Genomic DNA, 27,852 nt, shown 5'->3' with positions numbered 1-27,852 from the left:
TCTAGTGCTATCAACATATCTCTGAGTGGAGGAGCTGATCAGGAGAATTAGGCAGTCCTCATAATTAAAAATTCAGGTAATTAAAAGTCAGCTTAATAGTTTTAATTATCAATAACTTTAACAATGCTTTCAATACTAATGAAAATACGGATTCTATTAGAAATATCCACCAGTTTATTTTCTGTATTTATTTATTGTATTTTTATTTTTGGGAGGGGGAGAGTGGGGTTCAGTTGCTTTTCAGGTACTCGGTGCCATTTCTTTTTCTCTATACAAGCTAAATTATAACGAACTTCCTGCATTCCTGTCGGAGCATCCCTCAACGGCAAATGAATCCCGCAATGTTCTCAACTGTTATGGCGTAAATGAACCCATGGAGGAGGTTAAGTTCTGGTTGAGAAACAGGTCTGTCCACCTGAAATGCCGTTGGCTGAACAGGAACGTGAGGAAATACACTACGAACCATCTGTGTCCGAGAGAAAAAGTGACACGGACGTGATGGATATTTAAAGTGTAACCGATCAGCAAGGAATATGCAAATATTACCGACTGTTTCTTTTCTTGTAAGGGCGTGATTCCACCATCTCTTTAAGCCTAACTATGGCCATCGAATAACTGTTGAGAATACAACTTGGAGATTATTTTACTTTTATTACTGTTCACAACGGATGTAAGTTGTTCTATAAATTAAAATTTTATATTTATAATTTTGACTTAATTATCTATTTATTAATTAACTTAATTTGTCTGTACCAATCCGATTGGATACTATGACTCAGTGATCAAGGAACTGGATGCAAACATTAAAGTTGACATCGTATACTTATATTTCAGAAAAAGACTGCTGTAGAAATTGGAGCAGTGTGGTATTGGGGACAAGATACTGCTATGGATAAAAGGACGGTTGGGTGGGAGAAGACAGAGAGTAGTAATCAATGATCCCTGCTCTTCTTGGAGAAATGTTATTAATGGAGTCCTTCAGGCTTCATTGCTAGGCCCATTGTTGTTGTCTATATTTATTAATAACATTGATGAATCCATATCAGGCTTAATACCTAAGTTTGGAAACGATACGAAGGTTAGCAGGGTGGTTAATGACAGGAATTAGGTACGCTAATGCAACAAGATCAAGGCAGATGGGTTGAAGTGCCAACTGAAGATTAACATTGACAAGTGCAAGGTACTTCATACGGGTAGCAGTAATCCCAGATTAACTTACTAACTGTGTGGTACCATACCCAAGGCAGTAGAGAATGGAAAACACCTGGGGGTAATTGTAGGCCGATATGAAGTTCTCTGAGCAGTGTGGACGGCTTCTAGAACAGCTCATGGGTTTCACCAATGATATTTTAGTTTTACCAATGAATTTGCAGAAAACGCCTGTGGCATTATATAGCTATTACTATATAAAAGAATTTTGCCAGGAACAATAAGGGGCGATTACCCGTTATATAAAGCAATGGTTAGGCTACATCTTGAGTACTGCATATAGGTCTGGAGGTCTCATTTTAGGAAGGATGTGGATCTGCTGCAAAGGCTGAAAAAACAGCAATAAGATTGGTGAAAGGAAGAAAAGGGAGCTCTTACAAGGAAAGGCTTCAGTTTTGGAAGCTGAAGAGCCTGGAGACTAGGCATTTCCGGTGTTTGAGGCTTTGAATTGATTCAAGTTCAGGAAGGACAGTTGCAGGATAGATGTGAAAATTAGGCTTTCATCAGCGGCAGTTGATTATTGGAACGTACTTCTATCTAATGTAATTGAAGTGGACAATTCGAATATATTAAATGTGGAACTCGACAAATTGATAGAGGGGATGGATGAGTGATATGAGAAGTGCTTTCTTGCATCGTTTGCCACTAATAGTAATACAACTATTAAACTTATAACGAACTTCATGCATTCTTGTTGGAAATTCTCTGAGATACTACTAAGCAAAGGAAAACAACGAATGTTCTCAGCTGCTGTGGTGTAAATGAACCCGCAGAGAATGTTATGTTCGCTGTGCGTTCAGTGCGAATGTAACGTTTTGGTTATCGCGGTTGGGAAACAGGTTTGGCCACTGAAATGCCGTTGGCCGAACAGGAAAGTGAGGAAATAAACTACCGACCATCTTTATCCAAGAGAAAAGCTGACCCGGACGTATAACGGATCTTTAAAGTGTAGTGATCGGTAAGGAATGTAAAACCACACGATCTGCTCTTCGGCATTCATTTTTTGGGTTGAAAAGTCTCATTGATTTCGAGAAGTGAAAAGTGGTAGCTTTTGGGGACTGTAAAGGCGTACGTAGCACTCTACTCTAACTCGTATGATTTACTTATAAGAGTGGGAATTTATCTAAAGATTACCAAACTGATTCCTTTCAGTGTGTGAGCTCATTATCTCCCTAAGAATTTACTATCATTTTTAAATACAATCAAGCGGAAATGACTGGAGAAAGAATGCTTAATTGGGAAGAGACACTTTGCCCAGGTAGGTTGACGTGTATTGCTATTAAAAAAAAGTCAATAACTGTAATAAGTAAGTACGTACTTTGTTTTTAAATTCTTTACGTTATTGAAAGGGTCATTGGATAATTGTCGAGAATAACAGTCTGCATATTATTCTACTCACATTACTGTTCTCATATGGGTGTAAGTTGTCCTCAAAATTTTAATTTTAACTTTAGTTTAAGGATGGAACGGATGATAATTTAAATTATGTGGATTAGCAAGACCAAGGATGCAGCGTTGTTGACAAACGGGTTCAAAACTTTACTCAATTTTTTCTCCCAGAAGTTTCCACAAGAATAAAAATTTAACTGTTTCTAGTTGGCGCAGATTCAGGGCTTATTGTGCACTGAGCTGTAAAAGCTCTCCGGCTTCAGCTGGTAATGGCTTGTAACGAGACATGGAGGCTGAATGAATCTAGTGGTTGACTTTTACAACAAAAATGCGTGTCCCAGAACCCCACATTTTATTTTACTTTTATTCACGTGACCTATTAATCCAAAAATCCTTATTTTTATTTTGGTAATTGTTGAAGTCCATTGAAAATTCAAACAAAGAACATCTAGTTAAGATTTCAATTATTACAGAGGAAGTTTTGGCAAAAAAGATCATGGGATAAAGAGAATAATTCAGTTTCTTTTGCGAATTTTTCTTAATGGATCTCTCTTAAGTTGGCAACCACGTCTTAGTGAGTCGACTTGTAAGCCGCATTAGTAACTGTCTGCAGAATGTTTTTGTTCATCTTGGCTAAATTATTAAGAAGCCAGCATGGCCTGGTTGATTTTAAAAGCATCGTTTCTTTGTTTTATGTTGACTTGTTCAGTTGTTTTTCGTCTGAACATTTCTTTGTAAGGAATATTGGATCTCTCTGTTATGTCTTTTGAAGTATAATGGACATAACAGAGAGATCCAATATTCCTTACAGTTCGAGGTACAGCTCAAACGGTATTCGCAGCTGGTCGCATTGAACCTATCGGTACTCTTTAGGAGGTATCCGAATGCCAAACCTTGCTGTCCAAGCCTGAGACCGACTAACGTCGGTCTCAGGCTTGGACAGCAAGGTTTGGCTCTCAGGCTGCTTGATTCCGTTGGAAAGAGAGCAGTGAAGTTAATTAATGACCCATTTGTTACAAATTCCTTCCACTCTGTCTCATAGACGTTCTGAATCCTTTGCATGTCTTTTTTGTAACATGGAATTTTAATAAAAAAGGTGTTCTCAGAACAGTTGGAATGAGAGGGTTAGAAATACGTGGCCTTGGTGTGAGGATACTGAAAACTATACCGAAACTTATAAAGCTCTCCACTTGAAATAAGCAAACATATCAATACAATGGTTACATCAGAAACATAAACAAACAAGACTTTCTCTAAATCGTTTATTCTTTTCAGGAAAACTGTGACACGTGACTGACTTCCAGCTGGTAACCAGCATGCGATCTCTGTCATGCGTATACTAATAAGCATTTGAATGACATATATTTGGGCTAAACCCCAGTCTCCGTTCACTCTTACTTCACTGAATCATAAAGAAACCTACTGACATCCTTTCTGTCCTTAAAGAAACACAGAATGCTAATTGTTCCGCTCCATCGAGATCTTAGCTGTAAAGATTTACTTTAATAGGCTCTTCGCATTTATTTATTGCGTGTTACCAGAGCTGTACGCATGCGTTGAAATCAGAATTATATTGGATCTTTAAGGTACTGAAAATTTAAAATACGCGGTGGGTTACTTCCACAGATGATGCAGCATCCCAACTGAGATATGGTACGTTGCATCATCTTGCATCAAAAACCAGAAAAACCACCGAACTGCTTGATTTTTTAAAATATATTTTTACTTTGTAATTATGAAGTAACCTTTACTATTTTAACTTGGAAATCTCAAACAGTAAAGGTGCTGTGTTTGAATATTTCAATATTGTGTTCATGGGCTCTCTATTTCATTTATTCACGGCTTCATGGGCTTCGTTGGTCAGGACTGTGTATGTGTGTGTAATTATTTCTCATTCATTTTAATCCTTGTATTACCACACTACCTTATTCTTATTACTCATTGTTTATATCACTCATATTACTCTATTTTAATCCATCCAACTTTCACATCCATTATTCCCAATTTAGGAAAATTTACAAATACTTCTTCTTCTGGAGTTATAATCTTAGAAGTCTTCTCGACGATGTTCTTCCAATAAACCCTCCCAGAAGTCCAACTTCTTATTCTCATGGTCTTCAAGTCTTTTCTCTGTTATCCATCCATCTTTTCGTGATCTTATTCTCGCCCTCCTTCCTGTATCCTCCCATTTCATTATGCTCTTAGTTGTTCTGCTATCATCCATTCTCATAAATGTCCCAACCAGGCAAGTCGCTGGCTTTTCACAAATCTGATGATGTTCGCACTCTGAATAAGATGGTCAAGTTCATGGTTCTTTCTGATCCTCCAGATGTTGATGGATCCTCCAGGATCCATCAACATCTTGTAGGGGCCCAAAAACCTTTAGTAAATTCTACCCTCGCACACTCTCATTAACTGCTCATCTTTACTCGTTAATGTCCAAGCTTCACAACCATAAGACACAAATGGTCTAATGAGACTTTTGTATATTTTTAATCTTCTGTTCAATACTCTCGATTTCAATAGTTTTTAATGTGCATAGAAACATCTGTTCCCGCTCAGGATACGGGATTAATTTCATCAGTAATAGAGTTGTACAAATACTTACAATATTTGTTGTAAAACTGTTTCTCCCATGTTTAGAAAGATGGGTATCCCCGACATGTACAATGACTTTATATAACTTTCATAGTTTGAGGCGTTGCCCTAGACCTAATTATGTCCTAGATATTTTGCCCTAGAGTAGATTATAGGTTCTCAAAGTGTTGGAAACGTACCCTGGAAGAACCGCCCCCCCTTTTGGAGGTGTATTGTTTTTATAAAGTAATTTTTAAACGAAATATAGACAAACTATCCTACTAATCCAGGTACGAAACGTATTTTATTCCAATTTTTGAGAACACGGTATTCTGACCATATGTGGTCTCCCTGGTGTATAAACAGAAAATTTATTTATTAAATGTATTAAAGTGTATATTAATTTACAAAAGTATATACCGTATATCCCATAGCTAAATTTCAGTTTTTTTGCACGTGTTCTGGAAGATGGGTACGCTTTAAATTTAAGAATTTTATGGAGGCGTGAGGTACGAAATTTTGGAAACCTCTAGTCTAGATATATTGACATCTATTGGATTCATCTACATTGGTGCAAATGTGATAAATCCTGCCCAAAATATGTAGTCTCTTTCTCAGACTGACTGACTACCTCAGTATCGAGTGAAAAGTTCCCCTGGTGTCTGAAGGAACTTAAAACCATACTTTTCCAATGGGAAGTGTACTTAACTGCAAAGGATGACCATTTTTCTGGGTAAAATATTATTATTATCGCAATTGGAATTGTTTGGATTAAACGTAGCTTTTTAATATATTTTTATAAATATAATGTTTTAAAACAAAGAAGATTTTAGTCTACTACAATCGGGGAATTTCTATGAGGGATTTCTAAAGAAATTCCTCATAGTTCAAGTGGATGTCCTCGAACTGTGTTAAACTGAAGAAAAAAACAAGCCGACAAACGACCTGAGGGTGTGTTAATACGAACTGTAAACAGAACGCACTTGAGTTGTTTGACCTTCTAAGAGTTCAAGGTAAGCTTCGCGGTGATTATCATCTGGTTAGCATTCATAAGGAAGTTCCTGACAAATTTCATAAGAAAGATACGTAAGTTAGTGCTGCCATTTTGTATAAATGAATGACATTTTTAAATTTTTAGATTCATAAAAAGTATCAAAGGTTAAGTTGAATATTTTCAGGTTTGTTTGCATTCGAGAAACTCAGTTTTAAGGATACAAGGCGGGTGGCATGAGTCTGTTGATAGATTTATAGCTGAACTTATAACGAACCAAGATATTATTTCAATATTATTTAGATTTATTATTTAAATTTCATGGGCCAAAGAAGTTGCGAGAGAATCATTAGTGAAAAAAGTAGCTAAAGAGATATGAGTATACACTTTGCATAAAGGCTTTCTTGAAGATGTATTTCATTACATGGATATAAAAAGGAAAATTGGGGATCTGTAAGAAATAGAAATTTTTCAAAAATAGTTACAATAACTTTTACGCTTGGTCATCGCGTATTTTGTAACTATTGCGTCCAAAAAAGGAGAAAGAGATAATACATTAACTACTAAAAGAAATCTTACTGTTTCCAATCTTTATTGAGGTCCTTGTTTTGTGCTTGGGCAACATTACTTTTTTTTTTTTACAAAGGTATCAATTATATAAATAGGTTTTGTAGGTTAGCCATGCGATCACCGGTCAGAACGAACGTGGCAATATGGCACAGTTTGCCACTTTCACGAAGTTCACGATAGAGCCATGGGCATATCAACCTCCGCTTTTCCTTAATGTCTGGAGGGTTGGTTCGTGACTGACCACCTTGTTCTACAGGAAATCCGTGCGTGTGTCTCAGTTCGCTAATTTTAAATCACGTCACACACCAGCACATATAAGTGCTTTGATGGGGAGAACATGGTGTAGACACGGCTAAGTTTTTACATTTTAGGTTTGGGTACGAATGAAATGTAATTTAAAGAAGGTAGATGGGGAGACCATGGACCTCTTTCCTAATATCAGTGTGGATAGCGTATAGTTTTACAACCGCCTATCCTAGGCAGTCGCCATGTTCTAGGAGAGTACAATATTCGATGAGTTTCCTTGGATTTTTTTGCCATTGATTGAAGTGCCATTGATTTTTTCCACTGTCATGATTCCGACCTTCTGATATGCTGCTCGGATTATAAAGCCATGATTAGGTCGAAAAATCCTTTACGAAACCACAACGCAGCATTTCATGATTTTGCAGTCGCAGGGTTATCCAGTAATCTGGGAGATGTCTCCATCATTGATTCAGTGAGGGACAGTGATTGATAATACACCCTAATCTCACACTGAATGGCGAAAATGGGTTGTATCGCATTTTGGATCTCAAAGAGTTTTTCCAATATCCTTTAAAAGTGCACTGGCCATCACTGAAATGGCCATGCTTTGAGCTCAGGAAAAGTGGAGTGAAACTATCAACGTTGACAAGAAATGATTAAGTCTATGTATCAATTCAGCAGAATTTACTGGCGTAACATTGAGCCACGCTTTTTACTTGTGCTGTGAGTTAGGAAAAGGTGGCAGGGAACTGAGAGACAGAGGTCAGTGAACATCCCATCATATCCCAAATGTGTTCGATAAACGACTGACCTGATGAAAGTGCAGGACAGGGAAGCTCATCCACACCACGTAGGCACTGTCGCGATATGCCCTGTTAGGTCCATATACCTCACAACTATGCATTTATTAAAAATAACAAAATTTACAAAATAACGTACAAGATTAAGCAGACATAATCCCTTAAAATGTTTATTCATACTACATACACTTTTATTTAATCTCAATTATTATATATTTTTTTATTTTTTAAAACAGCCCAGCTTCGTAATCGATCAGAGTCAGACACGTGCAGATGAACCTTTTTTTGTAAATAGTTTTTCAGGTCCTGAAACGATCCTAAAAGTATGGCCCAGTTGTTAAGAAACGCCCTTTTATGCTGTTACCTAATTCTCTCCTTGTACGTGTATCCTCGATTTAATATTACCTTCAACAAAATGGCTACCTGGATGCTGACCAAATGGTCATGTACGTGCTTGAAAGTGGAATTAGAACAGAAAAACAATGCTCCTATACTTCTCTGCGAGGTTAATGATACAGCTTTTTACTAAAGTATCCATTAGGTTTTGCATGCAACTACGTCATTAGCCATCCAAGCAGTGGGCGACAATAAGGTGAGTGACACCATTGTAGGTAAATGAAAAGCAGTGTCACTTCCGGTTCATCCAGTTACATCTATTCGATCGACCACCAACGAGCACATTTTAACTTCTTTGACCGCCGATAAAGTATGATCATATTTTTAAAATATTATTAATAATATTTTTTATTAAATGTTGTTCATTAATTATTGTTAACTATTGTTTATTAATATAAATTATTTAGAGAACATGTCCACAATATCCTTCAACTCATCGGAAGATGTGCTGTCATCAATATTCGGAAAAGCAGGTAAAATTCCACGAATTTAATTTATTATTATATAATTAATCATTGGTACATTTAATGATTATTTTCAAATTGTTTGTGTTTAAAGATCCATCTGTATATGTAGAAGAGATAAATCAAACATAAAAATTTGAAAAGCAGGTGTAACTTCCAGTTATCAACCAAAAAGCGTTTTAACTCATTGGCCACCAAATAAAGAGTTAAAACGTATGTTTTATTAATTTTTAATATTATTTTTATAAACTGTTTTTATTAACGTTTTTGTTAACGTTTTAAAATTATTTTTAACTGTGATTAATGAACTTTAGCACTTGGAGATGAGAATATATAAATATTTATATAACTTATAAAATTGAAAACAAAATCAATTTATATAAATATTAATTTCTATAATGTTTAAAAACGCCACGCCATTTATTACTCTGTAACAAAAACAACGAAGTTGAGTCTGTGCCAAGTTATAAGTTATTTCTGTTGAGGGAAACATTTCAACGATCTGTACTGGTGTGTCCAATATTTTAGGGGAACAGTCCGTCATTCCCAAAGAGCACAAGAAAATCAAACTTAATTTTTATAATACTAAAACCTTTTATCTGACTAACAAGAGGACAAAAGACATACTTTTCAGCCATCATCATTTATAACTTTTATAAAACTTACTTCTATAATGAATCTTCACTGTTGAAAGCAATCAGAGGATCACTGTAGAATCTATTGGACAATATACCGTATCGATACATCCAATGTGGCCACAGTGCGTATTCTTGGACTAACGCGCAGATATTGAATTTTCCAATAAATATAGCTCGACGACATGCAAATTCAGGTGTGCATCTGTGAGGAAGATCAATACACTTGTCCATTATCTTAGTGATGCATCTGAAAATGCCATTTCAAACGGATTTGCTTGAGTTAACGCTTGAAGAGTCATCGGGACAGTCACAACGCCGGTTTGCAGTATGGCTTCGAGTGAGAGTGCCATTATCAGGTTGTGGAATCGGTTATAAGAAACCTACACCATTTATAAAGGTCAAAGTTAGAATCGAGAAACATCGACAACGACGAGGCACGATCACTGTTCCTCCGGTTGGTTGTAATAGGGCACTATGCGCATAAGCAACTTAAGCCATATTGCGTCCTATATAAAAATTCTTTGCATCGTTTACGGAATCGAACTTAGGTGTTTTCCACCCGGTGTGGGGAGGGCGGTGATTATACCAACTGCGCAACCCCTGACAGCGCTATTCCTCTGTCCTTGTCCATCGCAATCGACGCTTGAATGCTATCCAGTTACTTTTCAGCAGCTACAAGAATGCGGATGTCAATCCCAACCATCTTAAATGGTCTGCACAGAGATGGACTTTATGGGAGAAGATTTATCGTTTGTGTTCTATTGGGTGGCCACATTCTGGTCCTCTGAAATCGGACCAGAAGTAATTGGACAAATAGTACAGTAATTAGACTGTCAAGGAATGGTTTAGTTGATGAATCCAGGTATAGCATACATTCGGATTACCTTCGGATCGTGTGGCGTGAAAGAGGAACCTGAAAGCATACTCTGCACGTACCGGTGGATTGTTAGTATGGTGTGGTGCTGTGATCTTACAGACTTGCACATTATCAGGAACGAAAGCCTGACTTCACAGAGATATGGAGATGAGATTCTGCTACCCACTCTCCTCCTTTACACTGGTACTATATACGAAACGTTCGATTTGATGGACAAAAACTCTTATTCTCATTAGGGTTTGAGTGTTGTTCTACTCAACAGTATTTTGGAAATGAGGGCTCATCCGTATGGATTGGCGGGCCTGCTTTCCCTATTTGAATCCAGTGGAATCATCTTTCATTTTTCTTAATTTTCAAAGTTTTTATTAAAATAGGACCAACTTGTTTACCAATTTTTATTAAAATATTTTCTATTATGTATAAAAATTTAAAAAAAACTTGATATTTAAGAAATATTTATGAAATTTCTAGAATATTCTAGAAAATTCCTGAAAGGTGTAGAAGGCTTCCGAGTGTGGTAGAACACTTAGAAGATTATTGAATGTGGGAAAATGTTGTAGATGATTCTAGAAAGTGGGAGTATTGTTTCAATATTATAGAACACTGTAAAACTTCGTATTAAACAAGCAAGACTCCTTGGTCGTGTAGCAGTTCGAAAACCCCTATTAAAATCGGAAAATTTAAAGAAAGAGGTTCACTTTCGCTAAAAGTCATCAACATTGGACAATTTAAGGGTGAAGAAACGTACTGTGGATGGATGAATCCAAATTTGGGATTTTTTGATCCGAGTGTTGAGTTTATGCGAGACAATCAACTGAAGAAAGAAAAATGGTGCAACATTGTATAGCGCCTACAATCAAGCACAGTGGTGGTGCCATCATGATTTGCGGCAACTTCTGTTTCTCTGCAGTTGGTGACATTATCAGAATCGAAGGAATTTTAAGAAATTGATTTAAACTCATAGATTTTTTATGAGATCATCTAGACCGTCAAATACGTGAAGTCTGCCATACGAAAGGCACCTGGGGTGGATGGGATCTGTCCAGTTATATTAAAGGAGGCGGAAAAGGAAGTAAGCAAACCCTTAGCCATAATTATGAGATCATCCTCGGACTGAGAGGAAGTTCGCACGGACTGGAGATGTGCAAATGTATTTCCAATTCACAAAGGGGGATCAAATGTTGACACGAGTAATTACACGCCTGTTAGTTTAACTTCTGTTCAGGGGAAAATAATGGAGTCACTGGTTAAAGACGCATTGCAGGATCATTTAGACAGACTGCGGTCAGAAACAGCATCGGTTTGTTGAGGGGAAGTCTTGTCTGACAAATTTGATTGGATACTACGATTGGTCACAAAGGAACTGGACGCAAATAATAATTTATGATATCTTTATACTTAGATTTTAGGAAAGCTTTTGACACTGTTGCGCATGGAAGACTATTGTACAAATTGGAGCAGAATGACATTAAGAAGGTTGCTACAATGGATAAAAGGGTGGTTGAATGGGAGAAGACAGAGAGTGGTAATCAATGAATGCTGCTCTTTGTGGACTAATATTATCAGTGGAGACCCACCAGGGTTGTTGGTGTTGGGTCCATTGTTGTTTTGTATATTTATCAATGATATTGATGAAGGTATATCAGGCTTAATTTCGAAGTTAGCAGAGTTGTTAATGACATTAATGACAGTGTGCTACTGCAATAGGATCTAGAAAAGTTGGGCAGATGGGCTGAGAAGCGGCAACTGAAGTTTAACATAGACAAATGGAAAGTACTACATATGGGAAGCAATAACCGAAGAGAAACGTACCAACTGTGTGGTACTACACTTAGGGTGGTAGAAAATGAAAGACCTGGAAGTAATTGTGCAGCCAAATATGAAGTTTTCCGAGCAGTACAGACAGGCTGTTAGAGCTGGTCATGGGGTCATGGGGTTGATGATATACAGGAATTTTGCTAGTAGGGAAAAGGAAGTGATTATCCCTTTGTATAAGGCAATGGTCAGGCCATGCCTTGAGTACTGCCTACAGATATGGAGACCTCATTTTAGGAAGGATGTAGAGTTACTAGTGCGAGTACAGAGAAGGGCAACAAGATTAGTGAATGGAGCAAAAGGTTGCCCTTACGAAGAAAGGCTTAAGTTTTGCAAATCGCAGTGTCTGGAGACTAGAGATCTGCGAGGTGATCTGATTGAGGTGTATAAGGCTTTGAATGGATTGAGTAAGCTCAAAGCTGATGGAATTCTTCTTCTTGCTCAGAAGACGCACAAGAAGGTCATAAATTCAAATCGAGGAAAGATCGTGGCAGAACAGATGTGTGGAAATTTGCCTTTAGCGAGCGGGTGGTCGATTGTTTGAACAAACTTTCGTCTGTTGTTATGGAAGTGGTAGCTGAATAAATTCAAAGAGGAACTGAACAAACTTTTAAACTTTATGGATGTGTGAAATTGTTGTTCTTTTTTGCCTGATGCTACATAAGCTCATACGTTTGCTTTCTTGCATCACGTCTCTGCTACTACTGTCTTCACAAAATTTATGGGAAACCTTGCGGATCGCTTGGAAATTTATAAAATTAATTTAATTAATTTTTATAATTATTAATTTATAAAATTAATCGCCAGAATACCACTTCTATGTAAGGCAGTAATAAAATATTGTGGTGGATAATTGATGAAAAATCATTATAATTTTTAATATTAATAATTTAATTTTTTTGCTGTAAACTTTTAAATGCTTAATAACAATTCTTAAAATACTGTTATAGTGTGTTGTTTTTTTATAAAATATTACATTATCATAGCTAAATTCAAAAAAATTAAGAGAACTGTTGTCATACTCTGTGATTCCAAAACTTTTTGGCAGGAGTGTAAATCGAGGACATTCTCGAACCGATAAAATTAAGCGAAAGCTCCAAAATCGAATTTTGCGCTGGGACTGACAAGAGTTTGCTGGGCCACTGTCTGGATCTTATTGAATACACCCAGGACGTCTTCGAAGACGTACTGTAGCTCGTACTGGCTGTCCAGTGACACTTAATAAGCTGAAAATAGCCTTTATACACGAACAGCAATTGATTTCGCAAGAGGTCATCGGTACCTTGATTTTCCACAAAGGTGCTTTCCAGCTAAGTTGATGTCATTAAACGAGAAGACCCATTTCTTTACAGGTAGAGATATAATAATTATAAAGACCTTTAAACATTATTTATCAAGGAAACGTTAACAAGGAAAATATTTAGGAAATACAAGATTAATTTTTCAATATTAAGATGCCATTCATTGCAATTTTGTACAAAAGAAGCCAAAGGGAACGCAAAACGACTGACTACTATTTAAATGATCTCCACTGTTCCTTATCAGTGCTCCATTAAATTGGTTGACTAATGCACAACAGGTACGTGCTTTGACTAGGAACTTACCAGTTCCTTCAGATCCGGGTGTGCGTAAATCTCTGTTTATATTGGGTCATTATCCAGTAGGATGGGAACAGCTTAGTTAACTTTAGTTTTTATAAAACCCGATAATATTATTTCTCTCAAAAAAAAGAATCATCTCCTTCCAGAGATGATTCTTTTTTTCAATCTAATTTTAACTTCTGAATTTCTTAATATAAGCAGATCCCGAATACCAGTATCCAACCAATAGTCGTATATCTTCCTCTGCCTTCAAACACTATGTTTTCTCTTTCCATCTTGATGTTACGTTTTTTTTTTTGAGCAGAAATTAATTCTGTAGAAATCTGGAATCCATCTCCTACTATGGAATCTATCTTCATCTACTACTCTGTCATTTTGGGTAAAGTTCCAAAATTCTTCTAGAAATGTGTCAAGTTCGTACTTATGACTGTTCAAATAGATTAAACAGAAAATTCGATGAAAATAAAATAAATATATCTTTTATTCATACACTCACTGGCCAAAGATTATATCTTGGCGTGGTCATGAGTTCCCTGTATCAGATGAATAATGTACGTTTTCCTGGGGCTTCTTATTCGATCCACTCATGAGAAAACCAGGTAATTTTTCCGATTTTCAGAACGGTGCTACTGTTCGATCACGTTTAGCAGGAGCCACAACTGAGAAAACAAAGGAATTCACTGACGCATCGAAAGCAACCATCTGAATAGTACTTGGTGAGTGGAAGACGAAAGGAGAATGTAGCTCTAAGAGGAAGAAACGCGGCAGAAGTTGATACTCCGACCACGACACCCTAGGTGTTTTAAAGCGAATTGTGCGTCACAGCAGAAGGTTCAGCAAATGACTGAAAAATTCAAATCAGGCAAAGAAAGACACATTTCCAACCGAATTATCTGTGGAAGTTTAAAAATCTGGGATTTGGTAGTCGTGTGCTATAAGAAAACCACTCCTTTCTATGAAAAATCGAAAGCTTCGACCGGAATGGTGCTGCCAAAGCTGGATTGGAACAATGGAAAAGATCATGTGGTCTGACGAGCTACGATTTATACTTTTTTGGCATCCATGGGGCGAAAATGTGGCGAGCATCTCATGAAACCATGCATCCAGTCTGCGTCGTGTCCACCACTCAAGCGGCTGGAAGTGGAATGGACTGGATCCACTCATGCCGTTAGAAGGTCCTGTTACCTCACGCAACAGGACCCACGTCACTCTGCAGGGCTTAATTTGTACCTGGATTGCGATGGATTCTTTCAACTATCCACCTCCCAAAAATTGTATATGAGTGGTCGAAGGAGTGTTCTGAAGATTTAAAATATCTACCTTGGCCACCTAATTCTCCAGATACGAATCAGACTGAAAATGTCTGGGATATGTTGGAAAGGGTTTTGAGCTTCGCAGTTCTCAACTGAGCATAATACAGAAGCTGACAAAAATCTTGACGGAAGACTGGTCGAACCTAAAGCTAGACTCCCTAAAATAACTGGAGAAATCCATGCCACGATGTGTAAGGTCTGTAATTCGTGCAAAAGGTTGTCCTACTAGATATTGAATAACGGTTTATAATTGTTTTGGACAGTGAGTGTTCATACATATATACAAACATCAACGAACAGCAATCGATGAACTACAAAAAATAATAGTTAATTTAATGCGAAATGTGACATGATGAAATCAAGTTTTAAAACAGGTTTTACACTGCCAAACTGGTCACAATTAATTTTTTTCTGGAGATCTCCGATTTCTTAATTGTGTTTTTAATTCCATCATAGCAGCAGAACTTGCGTCACATAATTAAGTTAATGAGAATACGAGGAGTTCTGTGAGGGTCGTGTTTCTCAGTTTTTTGTAATCGTTCTTTATTTTCTGCAAGAGCTGGAAAATTTCGCCAGACCTCATGCCTTGCACCTTCAATTAACGACTTATCGAAAGCTTAAAAGTTACCACTCCATTTCTTCTGAAACCACTGCTGATTTAAGAAGAGCGTTCTAGTATGCAGTTTTAAACGTTCAAAGCTATTCCAACCATTAGAAAATTATTTTTCCTTAATTATTTAAGTGTTTTAAAAGTCTTGACGGTTGAGAAACACTGGTCTTCACGCTAATCGCTGACATTGACCTCCTTGATAACAATCTCCTGTTACGGAATTTTCGTTAATGATCTCATCCACATGACCAACAGTTGTGTCTTTAATGGTTCTCTGTGACCGAAGTGTATGCAACTTGTTTTGGGTAAGCCTCCATCCTTATCTACCTTTTTAAATCATTGGTTCTTCCATCTACCATATAGCGATAAATGTTCACTGGTTGCTGTTCACAGTATGCTGTTATTGTTGTTGTATTAGGGTTTTAGGAGCATCAGAGACAAAGGCCATATTGCTCCATATATACTGTCTGTAAATTGCGTGTGTTCTGTGGTAGATTTTCTGTTTGTTCGCAGTATGCAATTAGAGCCACCATTCCCATGTCATGTTGAGTATTTGGCAAATATGCTCATAGACCGATAAACCTGATTGGGGGTTAAATCCCAACTACACTAAGTAACAAATTATATATGTATTTTGAGTACAGATCTGAAATATAAAAAAGTGGTATGGAGTGTAGTCCGGAGTTGTTACACCTTAGTGTCTTATTATGTTTTTGTAAACGAATTCAGTTCAATTTTAGTCTTTTCTGTTTTCTCTACAGATGAAGCGATGGAAAGGTGGCCTCTTGTTAAAAACGTAAACCTCGTTCTTTTAATTGCTGCTTGCTATGTGTTGTTTGCAAAAGTCCTGGGACCGAAAATGATGAAAAACAGAGAGCCCTTTGATCTGAAAGTATTAATGATAGTCTACAATACCATTATGGCGATCATTAGTATCTGCATTTGCTGCGATGTAAGTACGTTGTATGTTGCTATTTTTGAAAACATAAAGTTCATATTATAAAAATATATTCAGTGAGGACAACGTATAAAATATAATTTGAAATTCTTATAGGCATTTAATATGATTTAACTAAATAGCTTTTGAGATTTAAGATTTACCACAGAGTTCAAAAGATTTTTTTATATTTTCATGTAGAATGTGTGGGACTTTGTTAACATAGACTGTCACCAAAAGAAACTGGACGCTCAGATGATTCAAAGTACACTCTATTGATACGCTACCATCCAAAAAGAATCTGGACACATGTCAGTTGCACATTGATATCACTTCCACTAGATATTTATCTCATAAGTGTTCCATGGGAACTCTGCGCTGCCAAATCCAACCTTTGTACATTCATGTCAATTGAACTGTTATTGAACAGCGCAGGCAGTAAGACACGGGACATCATCCTGTTGGAACAAAACATGGATCTGTACTGAAGGATAGACACTTCACAGGGACATGCAACTGTCCAAAATTTTTAAGGTAGTCATCGGCGTTCATTGTTCCTGGAACAACTACCAAAGGAGGTCCTGGGCGATACAATGAATAACAAATGCACATCATAACTTTACCCCCTGTAAATTTCTTCTTTAGCACAATGCATATTGTGCAGAGGGTTCGCATAGATCTCAATCCTTGTTGATGCCTTTACTTTTGGTTGATGTTTTGCAGGGATGTCTGATGAGATTATGGTGCTGTCCACTTGCGCAACTTCTGATTACTTGCAACAAGCTTCCTTGATCCTCGTTTTGCATTGCTGGTTAGGGTATGACCATCACAATCCCACTTAATGACTCTATGTGCTATATTGATAACAGATGACTTCGATGCCTCATACCTTTTATATATATATACTGGTCTTGGTTCTCCTTTATGTAGTACAGTTGGTATAATTATCGTCCTTCGCACAAGGGGGTGGAAAACAGCTGAGATTGAATCCTGTCAATAACGTTGAGTTAGTCCGTCTCGGTCGAGGATAGAGTGGTTTTTCTTTCGGAAACTTTGGTTTTTCGTCCAGTAAATAGACCATAGAACACACTCAATTTACAGACATATTATACACGGTGCAATATGGCCTATGTTGCTGATGCAACTAAACCTGTCTGGGTCACTTGTTAATCTGGCACCGTCCAATGGTTTTTGAATACATGGATGTTTCTCTTTATGGAGGGCAGTGTATAATATTTAAAAACATGCCGGCCCACCTTAGGCTTTAACTAACTTTATGATAACTTTATCGGTAGACTTCAACCAATTTTTGATAACAGGAAGACGGTATTTTGGTCCATTCCTTCTTCAGCACAACGGTCAATTCAACTACCGATTGCAGGTTTGCTGAGCGAATCCAACGCTTCAGTTCTTTCAGAGGTGGTCACTGGAGTTAAAGTCATGTGGGAAGAGTCTCGGAAAGACAATTAACTTTGTATGCACATGTTTTCAATTCAAGTTTCTATAAGCTGTGCCGTATGATATGGCGCACTGTTATGATGAAAAAGAAAGGGTGTTATGATGAAAAAGAAAGGGTGTTATGATGAAAAAGAAAGGGTGTTATGATGAAAAAGAAAGGGGTCCTCTCCACTGCTTCCGCCTCCAACTTCACGGTTGAGATAATGCACTCTGGAAATTAACATTCCCTGGGCATCTCCCAGACTCAAACACGGCCATCAGATCGAAAAATCGTGTACCGTAATTCGTCACTGCATAACACAGTTTTACAACTTTCCGAGACCCAGTTACGATGGGTTGTGCGTCAGGCAATTGTTTCTTCCCAGTTGTCTTTCGGCTTTAATGGATCCATGACGTTTCCATTTGGTGATCACGCCATTCACCGTTAATGGCCAGAATAAATTGATTGCTAATACGACATTCTATTTGGAATTCGCTAAGCTTAATGCCTCGAGTCATCTACTGTATTTTGTTGATGTAGTGTTGCTTTTATACCTATTTTTGACACGTAGATGGAATGGTTCACTTTTACAAAATCACAAGGGGGTGTAGATACTTTTTTTGAGAATATATCGCAAGAGTATTCAAAGTATATTGTAGAAGGGTTGTACATATCATTAGAGTGTGTTGGAAATTTTAATTAAATGCGGAATGATTTCAAACCAATGTATTTTAATCTTTTCCTTACAGGGTATATACGTCACATGGCATGATTTTCATATGGTTCTCTGTGCCCCAGTTAGCCACAAACATCCGTTAGGTGTGGAGAGGGTAAGTCAAACGTAGAACTTAATTTTTAAGCGCTCTTTTTACCAATGAACGTTTTTAAATTTTAAATTAATTTGTTATAACAAATAAAACATACTACACGAAAAGCTAATTTCCTTTTAATTTTCAAAGAATTATTTTTTGTGTATTTGCATACAACGTAATGTCCAGCTTGCAATCCCAGACTGGAACGTCTGGGATTGCAAGATTTTTAAAAGATTTTTTTAGAAGACTTTTTAAAAGATATGATATACAATTTTCAAGTTTTAATGTGTTTATTGCTTAATGTACCGAGCATAAAATGAAACATGGTACACCAAAAGATGTACAATTTTGTACAGCTTGTTATGTAAAAGTATTTTCAATATGGGATCTACTCAATGTCTATAATTAAGAAAAAAAATTCCAGCACTGTTATCACCACCATCTTCGACAACGGATCTAATTTCTGATCCTAACTGGTACGTAGATTGTGGCAGTGGTTATTGCAAATGTATAATTAATATATAATTAATTTTCAATATGAGATCCACCAATGTCTGTAATGAAGAGTTTTCCAGTACGGTAGACACGTGTCTTCACCATCTTCGACAACAGCTCCAATTACTCCTCTTCACTGGCGCGTACACTGCGACTGTTGATATTGCAAATGTATAATTAAAAGCTTATTTTTGTGTCATACGATATACACATATATAATGCTTAAATAACAGTCTCTAAATTTAGCTGTATTTCAGCTAATTTGCTTATGTTAATATTTTGAAATCATTATTATGTCCTAAAAGTTTTTCTTCTTGGGGACTTCGCAAAGATGGTTCTGCTTAGTCAACGAGGCGACGTTGATCAATCAAGGGCGTGCCATTCAACATTAAAACAGAGAGGTGGACTTCTTTTTATCAGACGCGGGCCCTTTATGAAACATCCGGATCCAGTCTTTTAACAGGTATCCAGAATTTCAAAGGATAAGTTGAAGTATTGGTTTTTCTGGCTAGATGGCAGCACTGACATAGCTCTAAGTTGGACACACTTGCTTTCCTTTTTTTCTCAATACTGTTTATTTATTGTTACCCTAAAAATGCTGCTTTATACTCAAGGGATGGAATATATTTAGGTTACAGAGGAGACATTTTAGTTTTTTTTTCGAAGTCTACTTCAGCGACCTCTTTGACAACCCTGCTTCATGCTTTAATAAAAAATTAAGAAGTAAAAAACACATATTAGATTAATTAAGATTAGGATAATTATTACGAAATTTAAATTTGTAAAAAAGAAACAAAACGAACATCTGGAAATATAATTTTTACACCAATTCAAATACGGACACATTTTTAGATATTTCATTAATATATTAGAACTATTAAGGTATATCATATTTTACCTTAACTTTAAGAAAGATTTAAGCAACAAAAATATGCTGAATTCAAACAGCCAACGAGCCGTTAAACGAAAATTTCAATAAAACTTGTTTTATAAATAAATTTCAGATATCTTCAAAGTCATATATAAAATAAAGTAAAAGTTCATGCAGACTATAAAAATATAAATAAAAAATTCTAATGTTCTATAATATTAAAGTATGACTGGAAGATATTTCAAGCTTCAACTTCAGCTTGATTTGAAATCTTGGCGTCGACTACTTGGTGTCCGTTTTCAGAGGGATAGATGATCCCGTGTGTTCGATGATCCCTGTGATCTAATGCAGTCATCATCATCAGCAGCCATTTTCAATCCACTGCAGGATGAAGGCCTCTCCAGCAACTTTCCGCTTCCTTCTGTTTTGTGCAATGGCCATCCATTTACTACCCATGAACTCTTGAATTTCATCTGTCCATCTTCGTTGTCTTCTAGGCTTTCTTTTAGCTCCGCTTGGTTACCATTCTGTTATTTTCTTAGTCCATCTGTGACCAGATCTTTGAGCTATGTGTCCTGCCCAAGACAATTTCAGTTCTTTAGTTTTGACGAATGTTCTTTATTTGAGTTTGCTGCCTGATCCATCTAACGCAGTAATGCACCTCAACTTTATTTGATTCTAATGTATTCTTCTCTAGGAAATTATGCCATGTATCTACCAGTATCGCACAGTAAACATTTCAGATTGAATGCTATTCTTGTGGACAACACTAATCCTTTAAGCTCCTACGAAAGAACAACATATAGATGTTCCTAATCTCCTTAAAAATTTGCAGAATTTTCTGTAGTTATCAAGGTACAATTGTATTTTGTTTCTTAACTGAAGAACTGTAATATGCTTTTCTGTATTGGACTTAACTAATATATTTCTGTTCCCTAGGGAAATTTCATTGCTTGGTTCTACACAATGACGAAGATTGTCGAATTTATGGACACAGTAAGTATTGTAAACGTAATGTAAATTTGCAGAACTCTAACTATAATGAATATATTTTATTTTTTTTAGTTCGATAAGGTAAACTGATGTCTGTTGGAGCAGTTGTAAATGCTGAAAGTAGACTGCGGATTTTCCATGTTCTTTTGGGCTGTTTAAACGACTGCATCTATTCGTATTATGAGAACTTTAATGTAATTTTACATATTTCTGAATTGACCCAATCCTCTCCCACATCGGGTGAAAAGGCCCCCAGTTTGAATCCTATTACTGACGCAAGGAATTTTTATGGACCTTTTTCACGGCATATTTGAGTTATTTCATCAGAATCAGGCAATCGATCGCAGAACAGACGCAATATACAGAAAATATATATGGCGCGATTGGTCTAAGTCGTCCGATGCGCCTAAAACGATATAACAACCACAAACCATTTTTATCTCTCAGAGGCCACTTCTAATGACACCCGAAAGTTAAAACAGGCTTGTCGTCGGCCATCCTATAGTTTTATTGGTGGGTGGAAAGTGTTTTCCAGCGTCTGTTGCCTTTGGTTTTTGTCCCCTTCATACCACATAGTCCTGACATAGCCGAATGGTTAATGTTAGAGGGAAGTAGCAGAGGTGTTTGAGTTGATCAAACAAAGAAGATTGCTGTTAAATACAGTAATCTTCTTATGTTCACTGTTCTAAAACTCTTTTGTTCTATGTGGTAGTGTAATAAATACCTCCTGATAACAAGATGGCCCATAAGGTTAGATCTCACGCATAGAGAGGAGTATAGATTACACACCGTCTTTTATATTTTGTGATAATTAGATGCTGTGCATATATGAAATCGGAATTGGACCTAAAATCACCCCAGAGACCAACAGAAATATAATTATGGTGCTCCTCAGAACTATGTTATATTAAAATGGCTAGTGTGGATTGATATATAGCAATGCATTCACATATATGACAGTTTGGAATAGGTTTTTTAATATAAAAGTTATTTTCATTTGGAATTTCCTACAGATTTTACTGCATGCATATTTCCCTTTCAGTCCTGTTATACTCCCTTACGTTTAATCTGTTCTGTAGCTACAATAATAATTTTCCACCCGCACTTGATCACTTCAGTAGAAAAGTGTCAGCCTCCTTCGAGACTTTAAAGATGACCCCCATCAACCAGCAGCCAAAAAGAGGACCGAATTTATTTGACATGGTATTTCCATCCTTTACAGGTATTGTTGAAAAATGCGTCGAAGAGTAGTTCTAGTGTGATCATGACTCTATCATCATTCGTTTCAACATACCCATATCTAACTTCAGTATGCCCATCAAAGGGTAGTAAAAATCATACAGAACCTAAATGTCTTAACCCTGCACGCTGTCTTGAAGCAGCCTCAGCAAATTTCCAGCTTGCAGCCTTCAAGAAAATCACTAAAACTGCACATTCTAAAGTACTGGTAGAATGCAATATAGAATTGCCATCTTCAGTACACAAAAAGCTGCAGCCATCAAGGGACATCTCGAAGCAACCTTCAAAAAAGGCAAGCCTATGTATCCCGTACGTCAGCAGCACCCCTAAGATCTTAACCAGCGTATGGACTACATAGTTAGATTCTCCAGCCAGCCGGAGGCTGCTAATCAGCTTCAACTTTATGAGAATTCATTTGACGGGACCAACAGCCACAGGGAGGTTAACCAAGCAGCAACAAATAACTGCAATTAATGCCTGTCCCTGACTACTAAAATGGGATATAATAAGATTCCTCAATTTATGTTCAAGTGTCTTAGCCCTTATCTTTCCGATACCTTAACCACAATAATTAATAAAATCCCCTCTCAGCACTATTTTCTTCCTTTGTAGAATCGCTATACAATAAACCGCATCCAAAAATCCTAAGCAGCCAACCCCATCACCATATACCGACCAATAGCTGCTTTTCAACTCAGTTAAAGCTTTTGGGAGAAAGTCTTGCTTCAACATCCTAACATGCCAAATCCGATTTCACAATCACATTGAAAAACACTTACTAAATTCCTTCAGATGCGCTGGCTAGTATCAACTCCTCCAGGTCCTTGAGCCTGAACTAGCTTGAAAATACATAACCAGCTTCCTCTATGCTGAAATCATGTTGGGAGCTGAAATATGAGCATCGGGTGCTCACATTAACGTGAAGCGCATTTATTCTGACGAATGCTGGTTGGTAAAATGGGCCACAGACAAAATAAATCTTTTCCTCTACAGACAACAGCAAATGCGTAAGAACTGTGGCTAAGGAGGCTACCAAAGCTGCTTGACGACAGAAGACTGCCTTCAAGCAGTTTTTTATTCACTGCTAAAATGGTCACCAGTATTATAACGGAGTCCAATATATGGAACATATGTTCATGGCTCATCCGAGATCAAAATGGTCACCAGTATTATAACGGAGTCCAATATATGGGACATATGTTCATGGCTCATCCGAGATCAACGTCAACTTTAACTGCGCATTCCAATAGGCCCTTATCGGACAGTTTTCTACCAATTCAGATGATTGACGAATCCAAGAACTCGATGCTAACTTCCATCTAATGGCCACGAATGCAACTTATAGGAGCCATGTGAATCTCAAGAAAAGCTACGCAGCTGTTCGTCATCATAACTGTGTGGACTAATCCATTCGACTCTTGCCGCGTTGCATCTAGCGTCACTACTTCTAGCTATGGATGGACCAGTCATAATCTCGAGCTGGTCTCGTGCATCTGCCACAGCGCTTCACAGGACTTTTCAGTCATCACTCCTACAAAAATTCATTATTTTGTACTTTCTTACCATGACAGGATATGTTATTTTGTTTTTGTTTTTCTATGAAATATCCATTTACTTTTTAAAACCCCTTGGCAACTTTCCTTGATAAAGATTATTTATTGATTTATTTAACTTATTTATACGATTTTCCTCTGCAGGCATTTTTCATTCTGAGGAAGAAATTCAACCACGTAAGCAACTTGCACGTTATTCATCATACAGGTACATTCCTCATGTGTTGGGTTGTCCTTAAATGGGCCCCAGGTAAGAATACCAGAATTTTTAATCTAAATAATAAGGAACAAATAACTTCTGACTCCAGTATTAAATACGTGTAGAAATATATATGAAACATTTATGTTTTTAACTATTAATTATGATTTAAAAATTCCAAAACAATACGATTATATTCAACAATATTTTGGAACTTTAAAACTTGCACAATTATGTTATAATAGAATTCTATGGCGCGTATCTCGAGTAGGAAATAATTTCTTTGGTAATAATCTCATTCGAGGTCATGTTGTCCTAGATATATTAATGATGTGTTTTGTTTGTTTTCAATCATGGCAAAACTAGGGTTACCTAATATTACCATATTTTGGTAATATTAGGTGTTTAATGGCGCATTGACAACTGAGGCTATAATGCACCAATGAACGACTAAGAACAGCAAACTGTAGCTTCCAACTCTTCTCTTTAGTTCGAAACAATTTCTAGGATATACAAGCTCTAATAAAATCTAAACATCAATCTATTAATAGAACTCTTTATAGAGGGTGTCCTCAGGGTTATATTTTGAAACCTCTGATATGGAATCTGGTATTAAACGACTGGCTAATGAGCAATTTTTCAAACACACATATCATTGAGTATGCAGATGTTACTATTATTATCAGGGAAGATCAATCAAGAGCAATACTTGAATCCAACGCCAAATCTGTTCTACAGGATCTTACAAATTGGGCCAAATTGAAAAATTAAATATTAATCCAATTAAAACTAAAATTCTTCTACTGAAAGGTAAATTAGATCACAACAGACCACAAATAAAAATCTTCAATGATCTTCAACTTCCTTTAATTACAGAAATAACCCAAACAGCCATTAAAAAGGTCAATGTCCTTGCAGGATCTTGTCCACTAGATCTTCACGTACCTTACAGATAGTTGTATTATAGACTGGCAAAAGCAATTCCAACCGACTTCTTTGATATTAGAACGAAATATTTGGGATTAATATAATATTGGATTAAAAATTAAATTTTAATGCACATCTTTCTCATCTGGCGATTAAGGTTAAAAATCTCTCCAGATCTCTCATGCGTATTACTCGACAGGACTAGGACCTTTTGAGGAAAACTCTAAGTCTTTATTACTCAGCTGGTCTGCCTCCACGGGGCGAAAGTGGGACAACGTTGGGCCTCAATAGGGGTCCAGCGGCTAAATGACCAGATGAACAACGGTACACGACACCACACAAATACAATTCCCACACACTTTTAAATCTCTGGCTTTTCTAGTCAACTGGTTCACCCACAATGTAAACTACGCGGAGATGGGGGATACCCCTGGTGCCGTTGGACCCTAAACACACTTTCACTTTCACTTTCACTTACTCAGCAGCATTCATCCATATTATAACCTTCAGCGCCGGAGCCTGGTTTCACAGGTTACAGAATAAAAAATTTCAAAATAAATTAGTTTCTATACAAAAGAGCATACTACTTGCCTTGGGGGATCCTGTCATACAGTCTCATCAGCTTCTCTTCAAATTCTTGCAGGATCTATTCCACTAGATCTTCATGTAGCTTACAGAGTTGTGTTATAGACTGATCAAAGCAATTCCAACCGACTTCTTTAAATCAGAATCAACATGAATAATCATAACATCAAGGGTGAGAAGAAAATACCCTCTGCGCGGACGGGATGGATTTCTGTGGAAGCTTTTCTGGTTTTGCTTCTAAATTGTAAATTAACAGAGTTCTGTATGAAAGCTACAGATTTCAACGGAAGAACTGAACAAACGTTCCTGGTACCGCCAAACTTATGACTTAGATACATAGACACATAATATGGAAGCAGTTTCAGGAGAGAGGAACCATTACAAAAAGAACTGGCCAAGGTCGCTTGAGGGCTACGTCAACCAGAAGAGACTGCCATCTGGATCTAACAGCAAAACATTTCCAACCGGACAATTTTATATGCAGGTATTTGTAACGGTAATTTAAGAGCAACTGGGATTTAAAGCTGCTCCTAAATCTCTTTGTTGGTAAACTGTTGGAATCTGGAAACTGTGGTGGGAAATCATTAGACTTGAGGGCTGATACCTTATAAGTATATTAATAATGGTAAAATCTTCAGGTAATCTGAATAGCTGAAATAAATGTTCTTAAATGAAAAAGGAGCGGTACATTTTTAATAAGAGAACGCAGCGAATTTTTAATGACAGGTTTCACAAGAGATTAACGGTAACAATGGCCAACTATATACTCTATAAGATTACCTCATAGTGTACATAGTGTTTGTGGTTAAGCAGTACCTAATGTACATACCCAAAGAAGGATCCTTTGCATTATCTTGTTTCCTGCATAGGCGACTCAATTAAATTCCAATTAGTGCAAAACGAAATTCATCAGACCGCATGACCTTCATTTGTTTTGAGTTCACTCATTTCGCCCTTGAACCAGTGTAACCTGTTTTCCAGTTGGCTTACGAAATCAGCAACGTGTGTGACGTGATTCCTGGCTGCCACAGTTCATTCTTTGCAAAGTTATCCTCATTGCGTAAGTGCTAATGATCGATGATGGCGTCAGTACGGATCCCTGTTAATTCAAGAGTATCATTAACGATCGGCGAGTGAATCCACTGCCTTCTTTTGTTATTAACAAAAGAAGGCAGTGGTATTCATACATTTTATCCAGGTTTAACCCCTATCGCTGCTTTCATAGGGAAGCGTTGGACAGTTACCAGAAGATTTTCCAATCGCAATTCTGTTAATACTAAAACTGAACTTGTATTTGTATTGAGGGAAGTTATCCTCGTATTTAATTTAGTTAATTTCCTGCAGGTGGCAGCAGTGGGATGGTCATACTTCTGAATACTTTCGTGCATTCGTTCATGTATACATATTATGCGCTGGCAGCAGCTGGACCAAGTATGCAGAAATATCTGTGGTGGAAGAAACACCTCACCAAACTTCAAATGGTAAGTTCGATGAATTTCAGGACATTCATTGGAGTCAGACTACATTACAGTTCTTATTTGAGCGATTAGAGAAGGAAACCTTTCTTGGCAAAATCTAATTGAAAAAAAATGCACTTTATTGAATTTTGGCAAAATTTCGGGATTCAACTGAAACCTTCTTCTTGCCTAATAAAGTGATTTCTACTTTATCAGGGCTTCCTTACTGTTGAAAAATACAAACAGATTTCTTTTAATTTAATCTAAGTATTTAATTTTATATTTAGGTGTGATTTTTGGTTAAATAAAATTAAAGATAAAAAATAATTTCCTCACACAGACAATAAAACTTTATTATCAACTCAATTTCAATTTAATTTTATTTAACCAAAAATCACACCTATTTGAATAACTTCAAATATCAAATACTGATGGATTGTTTTCTTTAATTTGCAGGTACAGCTATTACTTCTTTGTATCTACTACATCCAGATTCCTTTATTCCACAACTGTAACTACCCGTTAATATTCTGTGGAATACAGACAGTAACAAGTGGACTATTTTTCGGTTTATTTGTAAACTTTTATATCCAAGCTTATCTGAAAGGAAACAGAGCTTCCGCTGCATCCAGGGCCGTCACTGGAGCTTGTCTAGCGGGACTTCCCGAAATGAAAGAGATGGACGATGTTTCCAAGCCTCAGAATCCTATCCTGGTTCACAGTTATTCCACTTCTTACAGAAGAACAGGAGCACGCCATAGATAATTGGACACACCATTTCTGTACGATCTATACTTTATTTTCTGCACTCTTCAATAGTTCCCAACCTGTTTTCATCTAATGACTACTA

The 27,852-nt window shown here is 36.9% G+C and overlaps 1 protein-coding gene across 1 annotated transcript; it reads left to right on the top strand.

Moving 5' to 3' along the window:
* On the top strand, positions 1-27,852 carry LOC150091701 (very long chain fatty acid elongase 7-like). The gene is made up of 8 exons (XM_090385250.1): positions 1-76; positions 8,586-8,651; positions 16,258-16,448; positions 18,621-18,701; positions 20,989-21,045; positions 23,979-24,084; positions 26,890-27,026; positions 27,459-27,852. Exons 2-8 carry the CDS (start codon positions 8,591-8,593, stop codon positions 27,765-27,767), a joined length of 942 nt encoding a protein of 313 aa, XP_090241376.1. The 5' UTR covers positions 1-76; positions 8,586-8,590; the 3' UTR covers positions 27,768-27,852.

Source organism: Mastigoproctus giganteus, chromosome 1, assembly GCF_048544385.1.
Source record: "Mastigoproctus giganteus isolate SK-2022 chromosome 1, ASM4854438v1, whole genome shotgun sequence".
In the NCBI taxonomy this organism is placed as follows: Eukaryota; Metazoa; Arthropoda; class Arachnida; order Uropygi; family Thelyphonidae; genus Mastigoproctus; species Mastigoproctus giganteus.
Note: the sequence above shows the minus strand (reverse complement) of the source record. Positions and strands in the feature narration are given on the sequence as shown.